The sequence below is a fragment of the Chrysemys picta genome, chromosome 1, assembly GCF_011386835.1.
Source record: "Chrysemys picta bellii isolate R12L10 chromosome 1, ASM1138683v2, whole genome shotgun sequence".
Taxonomy (NCBI): Eukaryota; Metazoa; Chordata; order Testudines; family Emydidae; genus Chrysemys; species Chrysemys picta.
Window position 1 is genome coordinate 317705788 of NC_088791.1, and position 13809 is coordinate 317719596.

The window sequence follows — 13809 nt, forward strand, 5'->3', positions numbered from 1 at the left end:
GGAAGTCTCCTTGTGTCCCTTGGCTTCCCTTATCAATTTTCTACAATTCCTAATTTCTGATTTATATTCATTACTATCAACTTTCCCTTTCTTCCATTTGTTGTATGTTATTTTCTATACCTGTCTTCACTTCCCTTCTAAACCAGGCTGTTTTTTAACCAGAACAGCCTTCTTCCTCAGTTGCGGGATTGTGGCTTTTGGGGCATCTAGTAAGGTGTTCTTAAATAATTCCCAAGTATCATTCACATTTTTCTATTTAAATTCTTCCTCTCTGCTAATAGCTCGTAATTGTTTTCAGCTTTGTGAAATTGGCCCTATTAAAGCACCAAGTATATATATTACTGGTCTGGATTTTATTCAGCTTGCACAATATAAATGTGATCAAGTCATAATCACTTGTACCTAAGCTACATTAACATTTAGTTTGGTAATCAGTTCCTCTTTATTTGTTAGGACAAAGTCTAATATAGAATCCTCCAGTGAGGGCTGCAACACTTTCTGAGTTAGGAAATTGTCATCTATAACGTTTAGAAATTACAAGGACATTTTAGTACTGGCAGCATTATCTAGCCATTAGTAAAGAGAGATTGGACAGTGCAATGGAACGTATAAAAATTTGATTTTTCCACCGATTCTGGAAGAGGTCAGGGTTGTGGGTTTTTTTTAATGTAATTTACTAAAATTGATGACTAATATTAAAATGATTGTACGACGCAAATAAAAAGCCTTGAGTATTTTTAATTAACAGTAATGCTGTCATCAGAGAAAACAATGTAAAAATATCTCCCTTATGCTACCACTGCTCCAGTGACAGAAACACAGTTGCTGAAGCAGTAGGGAATCCAAAGTTAAATTGATATAAACCAGTTATAAACTGATGTGTGCCCTCACAGGTGTTTCAATTGATTTAACAAAATTGATTTAAAAACAATTTTAGTTAAATCTGTGAAACTGTTGTGTGTAGACAAAGCCTTAGTTAAGTCAGCAAGAACCACTCTTCTGTTTATTGGCCATCTTGACAAAGCAGCTCACAATGACGCTCTATTTAGACATTATGCAGTGACCTGGGCTGTATTAATATGCACCATCTCATAGAAGATTGGAGGGTGGTGGGACAAGTCAAAAGAAGGCCAAGATACAAATAAAGGGCCAAATTCTGCTCTCATTTGCACTGTGTAAATCCAGAATAACTCTGTTGAGTTCTATAGATTTACTAAGGAGTTACTCCACTGGGAAAAGCAACAAAGAGTCCTGTGGCACCTTATAGAATAACAAATGGATTGGAGCATAAGCTTTGGTGGGTGAATACCCACTTCGTCAGACGCATGACGCTTTTCCCCTGGGAAAGTAGAATTTGGCCCACAATTTATTCTTGTGGGGGAGAAAAGGGGAATATCTTTCATTGTTGGAAAATTAGACTGTATTTGCATTTGATTTTTTAACAATGGTATAGAATAAAAGAAAAAATAAAGCACTGCTAGCAAGGTATGTTTCCTAAAGTTGTTTTTGTTCATCCTAATTTCCTCCATCTCGCTAACACAAACAGAACTTTTTAAGCAGGGTTATTCAAGTGTGCTGAGTTTGAGTTTAATCTTTGTTATTTTAAAACAGCATTATATGTTTGTTTGTTTTTAAAGTTACATGTATGAATATTGTAAAGAGAAAAGAACTATGATAGGTCAAAGTGTAACTGTGGGACAGTTAGTTTAAATAATATCTATATTACCTCTCACAGATTTTTCTGACCAATGTTTCAATTTTTTTTTTTTAGGTTTCCAGTTTATTGTATCACAACATGATCCATGTGAATTCTCACAGCTATCCCATGGAAACATCCAGGAAACACCAATCCCTAATCCATTACCTTTAAATGAAACAGACTTCAAGTCAGGGACATCTAGAACACCATTAAACTCACCTTGTAATCTCCCAATGGATAACAATTCTGAATGATAATTTTGCTCCTATTCATTAGAATACTATTTTGCTCTACTTCAATTTGATATGAAATGGAGCTATAGCTTCAGCAGTTAGAGCTGATTAAACAAGAAATCTGCATGTAAAACACAAACGTGCTGCATGATTCTCTCCTCTATAAAAACAAATTACAACAGTATCCAAAACTGGTTTGAATCAGTCATAATGTGCTAATAATAACCTCCCCTATTTTTCTCCCTCTTCTAGAACACCTACATTCTATACAATAAAATTATGCCAAATGCTTCAGCAAATATTATAGTGATCTGTTCTTTCTATAGATTTTTTTTTCAGGCTCTAATATAAAGTGGATGCTTACAACTGATACTTATCACTTCCAGGACTTTTAAGCTTCAAAATGTTTTGAAAACACTTATGAGTCCATTAAGCCTTGAAGTATCTCTGTGAGGTAGCTATGGATTACCCCCCATTTTAGCAGTGAAGAGACTGAAGGTTAAGTGACTTGCCCAATGCCATCTTCTTGCTTCTATTTGACACACACTGTTACAGAGTTCTAAAACCCAGCAGATCCTACACAGTATAACAATTGTATCAATGGAATTTGCTGCTCTGAAGGCAGAGCAGCTACTGAATAGTTACGTTTCAGAGCAGGGCTGAATGGAAAATGTTAACCTTGGTCTGAAACTACCTGAAAATGGGGGTTGGCTGGGAGGGGGTTCTTTTTTGTTTTGAACTAGAGCACCATCATTTCATGTTTCTTAGTAGTGGGTCTACAGTACAAAAAACCCTCTAAAACAAACTAATGGGAATTGGTCTGAGATGGCAGAACACATAATGGCCATATTGGGTCAGACCAAAGGTCCATCTAGCCCAGTATCCTGCTTTCCAACAGTGGCCAATGCCAGGTGCCCCAGAGGGAATGAACAGAACAGGTAATCATCAAGTGATCCAATTCCCTGTCTTTCATTCCCAGCTTCTGGCAAACAGAGGCTAGGGACACCATCCCTGCCCATCCTGGCTAATAGCCATTGATGGACCTATCCTCCATGAATGTATCTAGTTCTTTTTTGAACCCTGTTATAGTCTTGGGCTTCACAACATCCTCTGGCAAAGAGTTCCTCAGGTTGACAGTGCGTTGTGTGAAGAAATACTTCCTTTTGTTTTAAACCTGCTGCCTATTAATTTCATTTGGTGACCCCTAGTTCTTGTGTTATGAGGAGTAAACAACACTTCCTTATTTACTTTCTCCACACCAGTCACGGTTTTCTAGACCTCAATCAGATCCCCTTAGTCTTCTCTTTTCCAAGCTGAGAAGTCCCAGTCTTATTGATCTCTCCTCATACAGAAGCTGTTCCATACCCCTAATCATTTTTGTTGCCCTTTTCTGAACCTTTTCCAATTCCAGTATCTCTTTTTTGAGATGAAGCGACCACATCTGCACACAGTATTCAACATGTGGGTGTACCATGGATTTATATAGAGGCAATATGATATTTTCTGTCTTCTTATCTATCCCTTGTTAATGATTCCCAACATTGTTAGCTTTTTTGACTGCTGCTGCACATTGAATGGATGTTTTCAGAGAACTATCCACAATGACTCCAAGTTCTCTTTCTTGAGTGGTAACAGCTAATTTAGACCCCATCATTTTATATCTATAGTTGGGATTATGCTTTCCAACGTGCATTACTTTACATTTACAACATTGAATTTCGTCTGCCATTTTGTTGCCCAGTCACCCAGTTTTGTGAGATCCTTTTGTAGCTCTTCACAGTCTGCCTGGGACGTAACTATCTTGAGTAGTTTTGTATCATCTGCAAATTTTGCCATCTCACTGTTTACCCCTTTTTCCAGATCATTTATGAATATGTTGAATAGGATTGTACAGACCCCTGGTGGACACCACTATCCACCACTCGCCATTCTGAAAACTGACCATTCCTAACCTTTGTTTCCTATCTTTTAACCAGTTGCCAATCCATGAGGACCTTCCCTTTTATCCCATGATAGCTTACTTTGCTTAAGAGCCTTTGGTGAGGGACCTTGTCAAAGGCTTTCTGAAAATCTAAGTACTATAGCCACTGGATCCCCCTTGTCCACATGCTTGTTGGCCCCCTCAAAGAATTCTAGTAGATTGGTGAGGCATGATTTCACTTTAAATAAACCAAGTTGACTCTTCCCCAACAAATTATGTTCATCTATGTGTCTGACAATTTAGTTTCAACCAGTTTGCCTGGTACTGTGTTAAGCATCGGGTCATAACTAATCTTTTTAGTGAAGACTGAAGCAAAATAGACAAACATCTCAGCCTTCTTGGTGTCATCTATTATCCCTTCTTCCCTGCTAAGTAATGGACCTACATTTTATTTTGTCTTTCTCTTGTTCCTAATGTATTTATAAAACCTCCTCTTATTGACTTTTGTGCCCCTTGCTAAGTGTAACTCATTATGTGCCTTAACCTTTCTGATTTTTTCCATCCATCCATACTTAACTATTATTTGGTTCTCATCCTGAAAAATCTGTTTCCACTTCATGTAGAATTCCTTTATTATTTCCAGACATTAAAGAACTCCAAATACAGCCATATTGGCTTCTCATTATTCTTCCTTTCTTTCCTTTTAATTGGGATAGTTTGCTGTTGTGCCTTTAATATGGTCTCCTTGAGATATTGCCAGTTCTCCTGAACTCCTTTTTCCCTTAGATTTTCTTCCTGTGGGACCTTACCTACCAGTTCTCTGAGTTTGTTAAAGTCTGTTTTTTTTTTTAAAGTTTGTTGTCCCTATTCTGCTGCTCTCACACATTCCTTCCTTTCCTTAGAAACAATGAATTTATCATTTCATGATCACTTTCACCCAAGTTGCCTTCCACCTTCAGATTCACAACCAACTCGTCACTGTTATTCAATATCAAGTCTCAAATTGTTGCAGCACCTCCCCCTGGGTACTTCTTCCACCTTCTGAAACATGAAATTGTCCGCAGTGCATTCCAAGAATGTATTTTAGATTTTTGCATTTTGTTGTATTGCTTTTTCAACAGATATCTGGGTAGCTGAAGTGCCCCATTACTACCAGGTCTTGTGTTTTGGATATTTGTTATAGTAATGCATCATTGACTTCTTCCTCCTGACTTCATGGTCTATAGCAGAACCCCTAGCCTGTTTGTAATATCAAAATAAAACAGTTTTGCTTAAATAACCTTTACAAAGTTTATCAACAGGATTTTTTTTGGGGGGTGAGGCTTCCCTTGTTATACCTTACATTATGGAATTCATTCCAAAACAACTGTGGGGAAAAAAACACACAAAAAAGCTGACCTTTTGCTTGGACTAACGGGTGAAACATTGAATAAACCGAAGATTGTTTTGGCAATAAAAACAACTTATGGGCTGTAATCTGTTTCAGGACTTTCTATAGCTATAATATATATAGAGAGAGAGAGCGAGAGAGTGTAAAGGGAGGGGTTGCAAACACTTTGACAGACGGTGTGTGTGTGTGTGTGTGTGCGTGTAGAGAAACCCCTGCACTCATGGCAGGACTATGTATTATCTAGACCATTTAACCTAAGCAGGAGATATGGTATAACTTGACTTCTACATCAACTTCTGTAAATCAATTCCAAGTCATACTCATGATAAAAGCGAGATATTTAACACACTCTTCTCTATGCATTCCTTCTCTACGGCAGCTCCCAATTTTTCCAATCATGGTCTTCACTCCCTTGCCCCATCCCCCCCCCCCCCCCCCCCCCGCTAAAATGATCAGTTTAGTTAATAGTGACATTAAAATATCATCATTAGATTTTTGGTATCAACATTCAATAGATCAATGGAGCAAGGGGAGTTCATACCTTTCGAAGTCTTTGTTTCAGGTTGTCTGCAGACTCTGCAAGACAACACTGCAGCAGCTTACACTAGGTTCAGGCTTTGAACCGCAAAAGTAATAATAATAAAAACATATCTTCAACTTTTAACAGTCACGCAATTGAATTTCACTACGTCATCTTAGCAATCATTGCTAACAATGATATCTTTATTGAAATTTTTTCACGAAAGCGTTATAGCTCTTGCAGGTACAGAAGATTCATATTCATATGGAAAATACAATGAGTCATGCATTACCACATGCAAATATAATATACATTTTATGAATTCACAACTTCTCAGTTTTAAACAAAGAGTTTTTTGTGGTGAAATCAGATGTGTATTCTAATATGTATTCTTTAAGCCCAAAGTTCCGTAGCAACACAACTCACTTCATAACTACTGGGAAATTAATTAGAAAGTGTGTGGTGTTGGCCATTAGACATCATGAAAGGTTCCAGTTCGACAGTTATGGAGACTGAAGTCTTCACTTTCCCCAAACAGCCTGGCTTCCCCACACTACCCTGCCAACTTAGCTCCATCGCTGTTCTGGAGAAATCTTCTCTAGTGGTAGAAATGGTAGGTTCAGGCTCCACAGTCCATTGAAATCTGTGGCCTTTTTGCTGAGATTTGAGGTTGGACACTTGTCCAGCAGAAACTGCATAAACACCAATAGTTCATTTTACATATGGAACAAAGTTGTCACTGGCTTTAAAAAAATATAAATCTAAATCTATTAAAAAACAACAACCCTTCCCTTCATATCATACACTCACAAAGGCCTAATATTTTCCTTAGAAACAGTCTATAAAAATTCATCACATTTTTCAAGCATATAACAATTAACATACTCCAAGGAAATACAAGAATATAAAAAAATGCAATATAACATGGCTTCACTTATTTTTACATTACTAATATAGTAAATGTATATGGCTCTTCGATATTAATCTACCTCACTTTCAATGCTACTGCACTTCAGTTTCTGCCTAACCATTATTCAGAATAAAATGCCATTTGCACTTCATGTATTTATTAAAGGTCTTTTCTGGGTCTCTCATATACAAAGGAAAATCCAGGCATGTGGCTCAAAAATATACAGTTTAGCAGTCAAATACAATATTCACTTTTCCAGTTCTTACTTTTAAAAAGAGAGAACTACTGCAACATACAAAAACCGAAAGAAAGCTCAATGCTTAAATGGTCTCTGTTGGGTGGTGTGGAGTACTGTGGCTTGACACCAGTAAATTCACTGTAATTAGTTTAACAAGGTTAGAGTAAAAACTGAGTCCTCAGAATAAATGCTAGTGCATCACACATTAACATCACTTAATTAGGTATTCCTCCACAAATGTAACGTTGTCTATGTAAAATTAATACATCATCTTTCATTATGAATAATGAAAGCATACAAAATTTATACACATTTCTTTTTTGCCATTAATGCAGCTTGGGCAATGAAAACAGATTAATTTCATTTTCTTGTCCTCATGCACACTGAGTTCACACAACACTATAGTGGAATGTTTAGCTCATCTCTGAAGCTAAAAATTAATGAACAGTTTATTCATATTAGATTGATGATTTATTTTAACACAAAACCTAAATTTTGGGCCTACTTAGATGACAGTGTCCCTTTCGAGGGGGATTCTCCATAACAGGTGCAGTCGGGATAGAGTTTACCCAAACACTTATGTGCTATATCTATACATGTAATAGGAGCTAGAACCCTGGCCCAATTAAACGTGAGTCCCTTACAGTTATTTTGATGTTTTTTAGAGGAATGGTAACAAAATTGCAGGCCATTAAATCAATAGCCCAGATTTTCAGAAATAAGTGCCTAAGGTTAATTTTATATTTAGGCCTCTAGATAAGTTACCGGACATTCTTATGTGCTCAGCATCCAGCAGCTCCCACTAAAATCACTCAGTATATTTGAAAATCGGGTCACACTTATTTAGCAGCCTAACTTTGGACACCTATTTTTGAAAATCTTGGCCAAAGGCTTTTTGCTCCATGTGCTCCTGCTTGCCATCCCACAGTTGCATGCCAAGACCCTTCTCCTTTTCCTAGATGATGTCATTAATACTACAGTATAGTGGGGCACTTGTCCTATCAGACATATTTAATTCTGAGGTGTAGCTACAAACTACTGTCCCCTAATGGAAGTCAATTTCACTCTTCCCCTACTCTCTAGAGTAGGAAACCCAGGATGCAATTTTAATGCTGAATCCTAGACTGATGAGTGTGAACATAAATGTATGGATATTAGAGAGACAAGGTGGGTAAGGTAATATATTTTATTGGACCCACTTTCACCGGTGAGAGACAAGCTTTCAAGCCACAGAGAGCTCTTCTTCAGGTCTGAGAAATGTATATTAAAAAGCTTGTCTCTCTCACCAACAGAAATTGGTCCAATAAAAGATATTACCTCACCCACTTTGTCTCTAACAGAAATGTGTGTCTGCAGCATCACCAAACTAAAAAAGACTTGTCTTAATTTCTACCAGCAGTCTGGAATAAAATGTGTGTAGAAAAATAAATTTTAAAATTACAATGAAATGGCAAAAATAAGGCAAACTAAAGTCAGTGAAATGCTAAATTAGGCCAACACTCCATCATTAACTTACACTGCTATGAAAAAGGCAGAAAGTCCATATTAAGGATTTTGTTGAATTTTGTCAGACTTCGTATCTTTTATTTGTACTTTTTTAAATAAAACAAAAAATATTTCAGGAAGGATTTCAAAAGGCATAACATGGAGACTATGGACTGAACAGAGTTCCCTATTACACATGCTTATTGACTATCTTACCAAAGTAGGCAGTTTCATATATTACAAAGGGGCAAGCAATGAAATGTAACAAGTAAAACTGCACACACTCAATAAACAAGTTGTGCATTCAAAATATAACTCTAAAGCTTCCAAACACATTTATTTCAGACATCCAAAGAGTGTTTGCTCTTGAGCTAGACCCTGTATGTCAGGTTTCAGGCCAGGATCAGTCTATTTTAATAGGTGAGTTGGAGATAAAGTTAATGTCATTGCTTAAAACGCTAAAAATCATGGTTTATACAAGGAAAGTGTCAAAACAATTTAAGCTACAGCAGCACAAAAAGCAGCACTATATTATACTTGGCTCAAAGATCATTTATCTAGAAAATACTGTGCAATAATGTCCCATTTTCTCATCATCAGCTATATAATTAGGCTACAAAATACATAAGAACCTATCAGTTCATTGGATATGAAATTATTTTTAGCGCTAAACTTTTATATTTAACGTTTCCCTTTTTGTAGTTTTGTCCAGTATCACTTCAACATAGGCTTTAAGATACAGTGTTTCTTCTTCTTTTGTAACACATTTAAGTGACTTATTTGATGTCTTTTAGCTTACAAATCACTCATTCAGTAGAGGTAATAATATAGTCTATAAATGTTATACAAATCAAGCTCTAGATGCTTAACTGATATCCAAGATTAGATGAATGTTTTAAAAAGGTTTTGCAAGAACACTGTACATGCCATCTCACTGCAAGCAAAAAGTATCTATTCCTGGAAGGTCAAAAGATTTTCTTAGTATGGTATAGGAACACCAGAATACTTCACTTGGGGTTTTGTGTATGGTGAACACAATTCTGGAGATTAACAATATAATCTGATAAAAATCATTTAAAAATTAAAACACTTGTTTCAGTACTACTGCTTTATAATCTACACAGTTGATTCCGATATAGTATTTCAATTAAGAAACATCAATATGAAATGCTGACCCAGCCACCCTTCCCCCCAAATAAAACAGGTTTCCTATTCACTCTTTAAAACCTATTGGATACTTCAAGATCATACCCAGGGCTTCCACCCTGGAAAGAGCCGACTGAGGTTTTTGGGATCCATGGCCTGCTGTATCAGAAGGTTCACCTGTCCTCCCACACTGAGCACTGTTCCCTCCTCTACACCTTTCAGCTTCTCCTGAAGCCTCATCAGGACACGTTCTGCAACTTTGTTAAAACTCTGGTCATCTCTGATATTAAAATAAAAATGACAAATAATCAGATTATACATGGGGCCCGAATAGGATGAACAACTTTGGGTAAGAAGAGAAAAGTACGAAATCCAAGGCAAGAAATAAAGAAGCACCTCTTACCTGGCTTTTCTGTTACATTCCTGATCACTGGTATTGAGTGTGGAGTTGATGTCAGCCTCATCCTCTGGTCTCTGTTGCAAATACAATGCTTTCAAAGGATTCATGGTCCAGTCAAAGAGAGGATCATAGAGCAGCACCTACATAGGAAAGAATTATCTGTTTAAATTAAGTTTTAAACTACAACTAGTTCAATGCCCTAACAGGAAGAGATAAATAAAACAGCTGATGCCCATGCTAGACACACGGCTAAGATCCTCTTATTTGGCATAATCCAGTAGAATCAGAATGTCTCAATTAAGCAGACATGGTACAGAATCAAAACCCCTACAGTTCTGACCATCCCCAGACACCGGAGAACTTCTGATCCAATCCAAATTTTGCTGCATTGTCCCATCTCTACAATTAAAAGGTCATTATTTTTAATGATTAAATATTGTTATTGGTTTTCAGTACACAATCTAATTCTCCTTTTTTAATTCCTTTTTAATTTTCAAATTATTAAGAAGCTTGTGTAGCAAAACACTGTTGTTTCTCTTATTTTGCTGAGTGTTTGGTTTGTGTTAGCATTAAAATATAATATATGGAGATATACCTATCTCATAGAACTGGAAGGGACCCCGAAAGGTCATCGAGTCCAGCCCCCTGCTTTCATTAGCAGGACCATTGTTTTATGGTTGTGCCTTGAATATTATGTTCTTTAAAAATAACATCATGTTGCCAGGGCAAAATACCCAAACTGATATTTTCTATTACACTGCATGAAATCACCACATTTTGTCTATTGAAAGTACTGTATAAAAGGGATTTAATTCCCATGGCATTGGTCCTTGTAGGAATGCTATATTTCTCTCTGGAAGTTTCTGGATACTGAATAACAGGCAATTTATTTTAATAATTTATAAGCCTGAAACGGTTACCACAGCAATGTGAGCTGGTGACTGTTTTGAAAAAGCTACATGCATGAGTAATTCTGGAAAATGCAATGGAACTACAATGTGAAAAAGCTTGTTACAAATATTCATTTGTAGCTGACAGTAAGAGTCACAACATTCCAGTCTGTATATATGAAGGCAGGGAATTAAAAGTTTTCTTTCAGTTTTCCATCAGGAAGCATGAAGAAACATTTACCTCCACGATAGTCAGCAAAGCTTCTTGGGAATTTCTCATAACAACCATAGTCTTCTCACAGCATCTACAAAAGATTTTTTTTAAATCACATTTTTGGATTTTCTCCCATTTCAGTAAAACCAAAGACTATTTTTCTATCATTTAAACAATTGGTATTCATACCCTTCTCAGAGATTATTTTACCACAAGATTATTCTCACTGAAGCTTCCATTTTAGAAAATTACTGAGGAATTTCTGACCTGATAAATTTTTCTGTTAGCAGCTTCTCTCTCCATTCTTCACTAATGGGCTACTGTCCCACACCTCTGAATTTGTAGGCAGCCCAATGTTGTTGCTGGAGGCTTCAAGACTAGCCATGAACTTCAGCTCAGGCCAGCAGACGAGTTCTTCCTAAACTGCAGTAACACTCCAGCAACCGTTTATTAGCAACAACTTAACAAAAACCTGATATAATTGTGTTAAGGTTAATTAATATATGTCCAAGTGTCCTACTAGACAAAAAAATCAATTTGTATTCCAGTCACTTACCAAACTGCCAGGGAGGGTTGAATGAGGAGAGAAAGTGCTAACAGCAAGACGATTAGCAGGTAAGAAATTTCTCATTCTGTTGCACCTCTCCTCATTCATCACTAATGGGAAGTAGTGAGCAGCGAATCACAGAAGTAGGGAGGAAAGGAGAACAGATTTTTAATTATTATAGTAAAATAATAGGCAAGAATGGCTGTTCCCCCATATAAAGAAAGCAATATAAACTAAGAAGTTATCTGGGAACTAACCCAGTCATCATCATCATCATCATCATCATGTTCCCATTACGCTCTGGTGTTTAGGGCAGCGACAAAGCTCCTCCACTCTTGCCTGTTTCTGGCAAGGCTTTCAATGGTTCCCCAGCTGTGTCCCAGGTTTTTCAGCTCAGCTTCCACAGCTCTTCCCCATGTTGTTTTTGGGCGGCCTCATTTTCACTTGCCTTCAGGTGCCCATCTTAATGCTATTCCGGTGATAGAATCGGTTTCCATCTGAAGCACATGGCCAATCCGTCTCCAGCGCCTCCTGGTAATGATGGTGCTCATATCTTACTGGCTGCACTGTGTGAATAGATCTTGGTTTGAGACTGTTCTGAGCCAAAAGCTATGGAGGATTTTTCTGAGATTGTATGGAATGAAGACAGTTTCAACATGTCAAAAGCCGAACCAGCCCAGTAGTATCTTCTTATTAAAGGATGCCTCTGCAGGGGAATGGACACTTAACTTTGCAAGTCTTCCTTTGATGAGGCTCATACACTTTCCCCCCATTGCTCTTAGATGCCTACATATTGACTGGTCATTGTTATAGACAGTTTACTGGACTCGAACTGCTGGTCTGATCCTATGTGGCCATGTTTGTGGTCTTAGGTCAGACACGCCACTGACAGAGCTGTCAAAGTGAACTACAAGGATGTGTACGCTGAGATTTTGGAAATTTGTTTTCCAGGTATGTGCCCCCCCCCCAATGAATCTTGCTTCCACTGTGAGCATGAAAGAGTCCAGGGTGAAAACTGGGTCACCTGTCTGCATGTTGTTTGTATTCAGCTGCCCACAAAGAGACATTCAGATGTGATCTGAGAATGACACATAATTTTGCACTGCATCAGGTGTGTGGTTCCATGTCCTCAAAAGGAATTTCTACAGGTGCATTTTGAGGAATCCACTCAAGGGATGAAGCCAAGGCATGGCACCAGCAATCCCAGACACTGGAGATAACTGGCTATGGATGAGCCCTGCCAGGACAATAAAGTTTTGGATCTCTGGAACTTTTTCCAGAGGTGATAAAATTATGGCCAGAGCCATGTCTGTTTTGACCCTGGGTGAGCAATTCTTGGCATTGGCTTCAAGAGCTTTTCTTCATTTGAACAGGGGATATAAATCCTTTGCAGCAGTGTCCAGTTTGAACTGGTCTGTTCCTCCAGTCACTAATTGGTCATGTTACCTATTGCATGGTTATTGGTGTGTAACTTGCGACCTGAGCCTGCTGTGACTATTACCACCTATTTCTTAAGACTCTGGGTGCTGAGAACACCCAACGTTCCTAGGGAGTCTCCCATCCAAGTACTAGTCAGCATAAGCCTGTTTACCTTCTGAGATCAGACTGTCCTGAAGAAAATCCAGAATAGCTGGGTAGCAGGGTTCTTGGGGGTTTTGTTTTCCCTTGATACCACAAGATAAACTTTATCCAGATTCAGGTTAGACCTTTCGTGTTCAAGCTTCCTGAAGAAGAGTAAACTCCCATTCACTCTGGAGGATAGTGTAAGCCTGATTAATAGTTCTGTCCCAACAGCCAAGCTGTCAAGTATAAATGGGCTGGATGGGGGATAGGACCTTGGTAAAGGATGTCTGGTCTCATTTCTAGATGCAGTGGAGGGAGGGGTTTCTAACATTATGTCTATTAGGTAAAAACCATGTTTTCCTTGGCTAATGTGCAGCTAGATCTATCACACGAAAACAAATCAAAATTGAAGTTATACAGAAGACTCTCGACACCAGTCTTACAAACAACCAGTTTTATATGAGCAAGTTGACATGCCTTCATATTCTGATGCCTTCGAAGCATTTGAAATGGCTTTGCAGTGGTCTAAAGGCAAGAAGAAAGTGATGCAGTGCATCATAAGGCAACTTATGCTACATATGTACAGTGACTGAGGTGTTCTATTTTATGAACTACTCACTATAGGCTGCACTAACAGCATAGGGTGAGTAGAG

At 37.8% G+C, this 13809-nt stretch overlaps 2 protein-coding genes across 9 annotated transcripts in view; one reads left to right on the forward strand and one right to left on the reverse strand.

The window, feature by feature from the left end:
* The window catches only part of C1H11orf65 (chromosome 1 C11orf65 homolog), a 36273-nt gene extending 31137 nt beyond the window's left edge, over positions 1 to 5136 (forward strand). For all 4 annotated transcript variants that reach the window (XM_005308977.4, XM_042855056.2, XM_065581476.1 and 1 more), the window contains one exon: positions 1772 to 5136. In XM_005308977.4, the coding sequence (XP_005309034.2) occupies positions 1772 to 1953 (182 nt within the window). In that variant the 3' untranslated portion in view covers positions 1954 to 5136. The remainder of the gene's footprint in view (positions 1 to 1771) is intronic.
* Positions 5137 to 5936: 800 nt separating this feature from the next.
* ATM (ATM serine/threonine kinase) overlaps positions 5937 to 13809 on the reverse strand; it is a 119505-nt gene continuing 111632 nt past the window's right edge. For 4 of the 5 annotated variants that reach the window (XM_065581473.1, XM_042855008.2, XM_042855012.2 and 1 more), the window contains 3 exons: positions 11074 to 11137; positions 9946 to 10082; positions 5937 to 9822 (listed from right to left, as the gene is read on the reverse strand). In XM_065581473.1, coding sequence (XP_065437545.1) covers positions 9642 to 9822; positions 9946 to 10082; positions 11074 to 11137 — 382 coding nt within the window. In that variant the 3' untranslated portion in view covers positions 5937 to 9641. The remainder of the gene's footprint in view (positions 9823 to 9945; positions 10083 to 11073; positions 11138 to 13809) is intronic. The other variant, XM_042855009.2, reaches the window with a different exon arrangement.